The 7617-nt window shown below is 52.6% G+C and overlaps 1 protein-coding gene across 2 annotated transcripts; it reads left to right on the top strand.

Moving 5' to 3' along the window:
* The first annotated feature begins 339 nt into the window (after positions 1 to 339).
* Positions 340 to 4493, top strand: Dok2 (docking protein 2). Of its 2 annotated transcripts, none has more exons than XM_057786357.1 (5): positions 340 to 488; positions 1446 to 1592; positions 1954 to 2041; positions 2772 to 2956; positions 3500 to 4493. In XM_057786357.1, exons 1-5 carry the CDS (start codon positions 417 to 419, stop codon positions 4112 to 4114), a joined length of 1107 nt encoding a protein of 368 aa, XP_057642340.1. In that variant the 5' UTR covers positions 340 to 416; the 3' UTR covers positions 4115 to 4493. The 2 variants fall into 2 exon arrangements, with proteins under 2 accessions (XP_057642340.1, XP_057642338.1); XM_057786355.1 differs by having other exon boundaries at positions 1446 to 1727.
* The last annotated feature ends 3124 nt before the right edge of the window (positions 4494 to 7617 follow it).

Here is a 7617-nt window from a genome sequence, read left to right as displayed (position 1 = left end):
CAATGAGTGTGGACTGATTCCCAAGGTCTCTTTCAGCTTGATGTATTCAACATCCTGTCTGAACTACAGAGCCCTCATTACCGATTTTCTACCTTAATTTTTGGGTCTCTTTGCTCTTAGGTTTCAGTCCCTCACACCAGCTTCTGCAGAAGTGTGAAATTTTGCCTTTTTGGAAATTGTATGTTACTCAGTGGAAATGCAGGAAGGAAGCTTCAGCATGAAGTGTACTCATAAAAAAAAAAAAAGCACACACAAAGCAAGAAACCACAGGGCCTATCAGCCTGTCGTCATCAAGCAGACTAGAATAGTGTAAAAGACTCTAGGCAGAGAGGAAATGAACTAGAGAGAAGGGGGAACAGACCCAGAAGAGAGAGGAGAGAGGTCAGAGGCAATGGCAGTGGGGCGCTGAAGTGGCGATGGTCAGGATGGAGGAGGCCGTCGTGAAGCAGGGTTTCCTGCATTTTCAGCAGCACCAGACCTTTGGCAAGGTGAGGGCAAGGCTGGGCTGGGGCTGGGCAGAGCAGCTGTGTGGAGGAGGGTGTCGTGAATTCCCCGGGGGCAGAGGGAATGGATCTTCACGTCCCTGACCCTCCAGTGACCATATGCTCCACCAGTTTAGACTAGAACCTGGGGACTATGCCTGCCTTCTTAAGGTGCCTTGCCTCCTAACCCAGGCCCCAAATGACCCTCTTGGCTGAGGGCTGTTTGTCCTCGTGGGTGGGGTTGAGAAGGAAGCAGCTGCTGACTTCATCTCTTTTTTGTTTTCTTGCTAATTATTGGATTGGGGGGTAATGTGGAATGGTGCGGAAGGGAAGAGTTAGGGGGCCAGTTTGGGACTCCAGGAGAAGTCCTTTTCCCCTTTGCTAAGAAGCTATGCCCCCAGGCTGTTCCTACCTCCCCCTTCCCTAGCCTCTTTGAAGATAATCCTCTGCCTCCTGCCATTTAGCCCAGCCCCCACCTCTCCCTGTCTTGGTCTCTATCTCTCAGGGTGTCTCTCCTGGTCCAACTTGTTAATTGGTGAGACAAAAAGGGAAGTTGCTGGAAGCGTTGGAGTCAGAACCTTCCTAGGGAATGAGGACTTGTCCTCAGTCTAGGCTGCCCACCCCTAGTTCCAGTCTGGGTTTCAGTGACTCAGGCTTTTCTCCCCAGTACCTGACAGATGGGCCTGTTGTCTTCCTGCACTCTGCACCCATAGGCCATTTACTGTGGTCCCCATCTGGCTTGCCCATCCTGGTCTCCTGGCTAACCTTCAGCTCTCACATGCGTTCTCTCTGTTGTCCTTACTGGCTCTCTGGTTCTGTGATGTGTGCCTCTTTCTCCCCATCCTGTGTTGCTGCCCCAGCCCCACACTCTCTCCCATGGTGGTTCCTTTTCTCCCTTTTGATGACTGTTTCTCCATCTTTGGTGACTCCCTCTTGGCCTCTACCTGTCATGCCCGGGCTCAGAAGTGGCGCCGGTTCACAGCCGTGTTATATGGAGAGTCTGGCTGTGCCCTAGCCAGACTGGAGCTCCAGGATGGCCCAGAGAAGACGCGGCGAGGAGAGGCCACTCGGAAGGTTGTGCGCCTCAGTGACTGCTTACGGGTGGCTGAGGTAGGCAGTGAGGCCAACAGTCCCCGGGACACCAGTGCCTTCGTCCTGGAGACCAAGGAGCGTCTGTACCTGCTGGCAGCTCCCTCAGCAGAGCGCTGTGACTGGATACAGGCCATCTGCCTGTTGGCTTTCCCGGTGAGGGGTACAAAGCAGCCCACAGGCACACAGGGGAGGGCGGCGTTAGATACTTCCTGCGGGCAGGTGGTTGAAGAAACAAAGCCCTTTTTAGGACCGTTCTTCCTGATGGGAACCAGAGTTAAAGTGCAGTCAGAGCCGGCAGGCTGGGTGCGCACTGAAAGCTTGGGTCAGAGGGAGGCCTTGGGGTGGGATTTGGTGGTAAGACCTCGGACCACCTCCTCAGGGCCAGAGGAAGGAGCCCCTGGGGCTGGAGGAAAAGACAGACAGACCCTGCATGGAGGAGAATGAATTGTATAGCAGCTCTACAGCAGGTGAGGGGTAGGGCCTGAGGGGCACTCTCTCCGTGTGGGTGGAAGGTGTGGGCTGGCTACAGGGCCAAGTCTTCCTGTCCTGTGGTTACCCTGGGCCCTGCTTATCAGCATCTCTTCCTGGCGTCTTGGTGTGACCCAAAGGTGGTTGGCGCCCAGCCTGCCCCCCATGTCACCTTTGGCTCACCCCATCGTGCCTGATGGAGGCTGAGGGTCTTGGTCTCCACTTTCTCTTTGTGGGATCTGAGTGTTTGTCTGGGGGAAGGAAATGCTTTCTGTCGGGGCGCCGCTGTGCAGGTGCTGTGTGAATGGGGAACACAATGCTGATAAGAGAGGCCCAGTTCTTGCTTTTGAGGGCTGGTGATGGAGAAAGAGGAGCTGAGAGACTCTACCATTTAAGCTCCACCCATAGAGAGCTTCATCTGTAGCTTTAACAACAGGGGCCGAGGGGAGAGAGGGGGCACAGAAAACCAGGCAATACTGGCAGGAAGGATGTGGCCCAGAATTAGGATGAGGTGGCCGAGGGCATGAATGACACTTTCTAGGGGAGGGGGTGGGTCTGCAGCCCAGGCTTTAAGATCCGTGGTGTGGCCATAGGTAACACGGGGCAAGTTTTTTTTTTTTTTTTTTTTCTTTTCCTGAGAACCTCTGGCATGCTTACCTCAGATGGGTAGCATGGAAGGAGGCCCACTGTTTCCTGTAGCTGCCTCTTTGTTTTTCATCTCCTCCCCAGGGGTCTCCTGTAAGGAATACACTGTGACCATTAGACCTACAGAAGCCAGCGAGCGGTGCCGGCTCCGAGGGTCCTATACTCTCCGGACCGGGATGAGCGCCCTGGAGCTATGGGGTGGCCCTGAGCCAGGCACACAGCTATATGACTGGCCCTACAGGTTTCTTCGGCGCTTTGGGAGGGACAAGGTGAGTGAGGGGCTGACCTGGGCAGGATGAGACCAAAGATGAGCTATCTAAGGGGGACAGTCAGCAAGGGCCAGAGAGCCACTAGAGAAAGAGAGAATGGGAGAAGGCCAGCCAACGAGACAGCAGAGGTGGGAGAACCAGGGAGGGGAAAGGGGTGAAGGCTAAGAGGTCTGGGTGAGGAGAGAGATGAGCTCGCAGCTGGCATTTCTTGTCAGTCAGTTCATTTGTGAGTGAAAGGGAGAGAGAAAGAGAGTGAGCATTCTTGTCAGGAAGAAACAGTTGGTCATGCATAGGGGCACAAAACTATAATGTCAGCAGTGAGGAGGCTGAGGCAGGAGAGGGTTGGAGGCCCGGCCTGGGCTATGTAGTGAGGGCCTTTCCCCAAATAGACAGCAACCAACTCCCAAAATCAGGGACAGAGGGACAAGAGCTTGAACAAAAGTCTCTGATGGTGGTGGTGGGGTCTAAGCCTAGAACATCTAAGTTTGGGTGGGGTCCAGAAAACAACGGTGCCAAAAATGTCTCTTCCTCCCCTTACCACAGGTGACATTTTCCTTTGAGGCTGGCCGACGCTGTGTCTCTGGAGAAGGCAACTTTGAGTTTGAAACAAGACAAGGCAATGAGATCTTCCAAGCCCTAGAAGAGGCCATTGCTGCCCAGAAGAATGCCACCCCTTCTGGGCCTCCAACCCTGCCAGCCACAGGGTCCATGATGCCCGCTGTACTGCCTCGGCCTGAAAGTCCCTATTCCCGGCCCCACGATTCTCTGCCTTCTCCTTCCCCCGGCACATCGGTGCCTGGTATAAGGCCAGGGGGCCCCGAGGGGGAATATGCTGTACCCTTTGATACAGTGGCTCTCTCCCTGGAGAAGAGCTTCAGGGGCATCCTGAAAGGGCCTCGACGGCTCCTTCCTGACCCACTATATGACAGCATTCAGGAGGATCGCGGGGCTCCTCCACCCGACCATATATATGATGAGCCCGAGGGCATGGCTACCCTCTCCCTATATGACAGACCGCGGGAGACCCTGGGGGAGACATGGAGAGAGCAGCCTACTGCTGACGGGGGTCCCAAACCCCTCCAGCAGGATTCCTCTGTGCCTGGCTGGCCACAGGTAACGGAGTATGACAATGTCATACTTAAAAAAGTCCCAAAGTAAGGGGGTGGCCAAGAGATGGGAGATGTGGTCCCAGGGAGGTCTTTGGAAGCGGTGGAGGCTTCTGCTAGAGATCTCTGGTCTTGGGCCCCAGGCTGTTTACTGTTTGAGTCACCGGTCCTGAGCAGGAAGAGGGCCCTGGAGGGACCCACCCTCCTCCCACGACTTTTCCACTTCCTCCGCCTGCCTTGGGTCTAAAGGGAACTTGGGTCATTTCTGCTAGGAGACAAAAGGATTTCCACAGATACCCTGGTTCCTTGGTTTGTACGGGCCTTATGTGTACAGACACTCCCTTCCTGGGACAACCCTGGCTTCCAGTTAGCAAGGAAGGTGACTGTTGTCCCCCAGTTTCCCCGAGTTTTCTAGTCATTAAACTTATTTTGAACTACTCCGTTGTGGCCCGAGTACTGTGCGTGTTTGTGGGGTGAGTGCTTTGGCTGACCCACTGAAGGCCTTCCCTGGACCTAGGCTGGGGGCCTCAGCATTTGTTCAGAGTCAGTGGCCCAAGAAAGTCTGGGTGCCTTGGTAAAATGTTTATCTTAAATGCGTTTTGTTGCCATAACTGGATGTCATAGGCTAGTTAGTTTAAGAAGAAGAGAGATTTTGTTTGTTTGTTTGTTTTTGTTTGTTTTGGCTCATGGGTCTTCAGTCTGGAGAGTCCACAAAGTGGGCATCCAGTCAGGGCTTCTTATTCTTTACGGTAATACCACAGAGGGCCCCATGTGCCCAGAAGATGACAAATATACCAGAGAGAGAACGCGCTAGGGCACGAATGGCTTCATTCATCCACAAAGCCAGTGCCCTCATTGCCCAGTTGCCTCCCAAAGGTCCCACCTCCAAACCCACCAGCATGTAACTTTGGAGACTTTGTTTCCAACACATGAAATGTGAGGTTCATCCAAAGCAAGAAAATCTTCAAACATATCTACTTTTCCTTAAGGACAGAAAAATGGCAGTGGTGGAAAATCTGGATCGCAGGGTACACTTGGCATTTAACTTTTTTTTTTTTTTAACATTTATTTACTTATTTTGTGTGTATGGGCAGGCACACGTGGAGGTCAAAGGACAACTTGTAGGACTCAGTTCTCTCCTTCCGTCATGAGAGTTCCAGGCCACTGAACTCAGGCCATCAGTCTTGGTGACCTTTACCAGTCGAACTGTCTCATCAGCCCCAAGACTTGGAATTCATGATTGTGTCCTTTATGCGCTAGGAATAAGACTTACCTGTTGTGTGGCCCTGCATGGATGTGTACCATGTTCATGCCTAGTGCCCACAGAGCCCAGAGGAAGGTGTTGGATTTACAGATGGTTGTGAGCTGCTGTGTGGGTGCCGAGAACTAAACCTGGGTCCCCTGGAAGAGCAGTCAGTACTTAACTAGCTACTGCCCTTTATAATTTGAGGATGTCTCTGACACCCATGGGAGCCAAGAGCCCTTGCAGCCCTGTGCTTTCCCTTAAACCCTTGGGGCCTGAGACCCTCTTGTGTCCAGTTTCTCCTTAGACTTTGTGTCCTTATGTTTTATCTTGTGCACAAAACCTGAGCTGGTGGAGAGGGGAATGGTCAGGTATTTCTCATCTTAGTCCAGCCAGCCCATTCAATGAAACACCATGTATGTGAAGCTGTAGGATTGATTCCCTGGCCGCAGGGCGTGAGATGCTCAGAGAAACAAGGCACAGATGTCTGTCCTTGAGAAGGGGATGTAAGTGCCACACAGTGCCTACGAGTTGTGTGTGAAGCTGCACGCCTAAGAGGAGATGGACTGCCGGACTGCCGAAGGCAGTCTGGGTGGGTAGGGGTCAAGGCTTTGGATAAGGAATTCCACCAGGACAAATCGTTAGGACGTAACTCCAGCAGCTCCGGGAAGGCGTGCTTGGGGATGAAAGGTGGAGGTTAGGTCCTCCAATGGAAGGATTCCCTGGATCCAGAACGTGTTACAGAGTTAGCTCTGGTGAAGCAAGGGTGTCTGCTGGATGTGGCCCATGAAGAAGGGAGGGGTCCAGCGAGAACCTGGTTCCTCACACACTGGGATTAAGATGGCCACAGTATGTCCAGCCAGAGCGGGGCTGGAGCTAGAGAAGGTTCTAGAAACCAGGAGAGCAATGAGCAACAGACACACAGATTAATGCCCTCAAGACCTCACCTAAGTTTTGCTTTCCGATAGCGTTTGCCACTTAATGAAGGAGTAAGAAACTGGAGTGGGTGAGAGAGTGGCAGCTCTGCTTCTTTTGTCTGTGCCAAGGTTTGCATCCAATATGAGTTTCAGGATCCGTGTGAGTCCAGTTCTCCAACGGGTCCGGCTCCTCAGGTTATGAGCGACAAGAATGATGCCTCAAAGCAAAGGAAGCCACATTACTAATTTCCTCACGTGGCACTTGACGTGGTCATCCTGGGTATAGCCAGCAGAGGGCAGTGTCAGTCTGTGGAAACTGCAAGCAGGGGCTAAGCTTGCCAGGCGCGGTGGGTGCCTCGTCCTGAGGGACGAATTTCCCTGCCTGAAGCATCTGGGGGCAGTTTCAGGAGTCTGCTTTTTAGAGAGGGTCCCTTCAGACACTCAGGATTCCACTCCGGAAGTGTGGACACGCTTTCAAGATACGGGGATTCTGAGCTGATCCCTGTCCCATTGCGCCCCTCGCCTTCAAGAGACCGAACTTTCTGGTTGTGCTACTTGAGATCACGTGATCTCACAAGGGGCGGTGGTGAACGCTTGGTTAGGGAAAAGTGGGGTGAAGGTTGGTAGCTGCGGAAGTCGCGCGCGTTTAGGGAAGCTGGGAGGGGCAATGAAAGTCTTTAGAGGGCTGCTGGGGAAACGCTGACTAGGCATTCAGCGCCCTCTGAGAGGAAATGAGCCAGCGGGTGTGCCCCATTCTGCAAGGGAGCCTTGAGTACCTCCTAGCCAGCTCTAGCTGCGTCTGGGTCGCCATGATGTGTGCATCATTCATTCAGCAAACACTACAAAGCATTTCCCACTGTATGTTCCCCTCATCCAGAAGTGGGGATTCTGGAAGGCTCCACAGCCCCAGACCCAACTCAAGAAGTTCACACGGGAGAACAGCGAGCAGAGATGGCTCCTGATGGGTCAGTGAGACAAGCAGCTTGAGAGAGCTCAGACAGACACACGGAGACAAGGCCTCCTTGAAGAACTGCTGAGCCACCTAGGCTGCTAGGGGCGAGTTCGTAGGTAAGGAAACAGATCTCGTGGTATCTGCTTGGTACCCATTGATACCACGAGAAGCTTAGCGGTATCTAGGACACTTGCAGATGGCCTTAATGTTTTCATTGCAATCGTAGGTTGCTTAATGAAGGGACTGACTCTGAGAAATTTGTCACCACCCGTTGTCACCACTGAATTTTATACCTAGATGACATCTAGCTGCACACTTAAGGGATATGATATGTGTGTATATATGCTTATATATGTCTCTGTGTTAATATAATTGTTATATAGTAGATGACATAGATACACGTGTATATGCACACACTGTATGCATTATATATATTCTATATA

This window comes from Chionomys nivalis, chromosome 12 (genome assembly GCF_950005125.1).
Source record: "Chionomys nivalis chromosome 12, mChiNiv1.1, whole genome shotgun sequence".
Classification (NCBI taxonomy): domain Eukaryota; kingdom Metazoa; phylum Chordata; class Mammalia; order Rodentia; family Cricetidae; genus Chionomys; species Chionomys nivalis.
The sequence above is the reverse complement of the archived record's forward strand: the minus strand, read 5'-3'. Positions and strand labels throughout refer to the sequence as shown.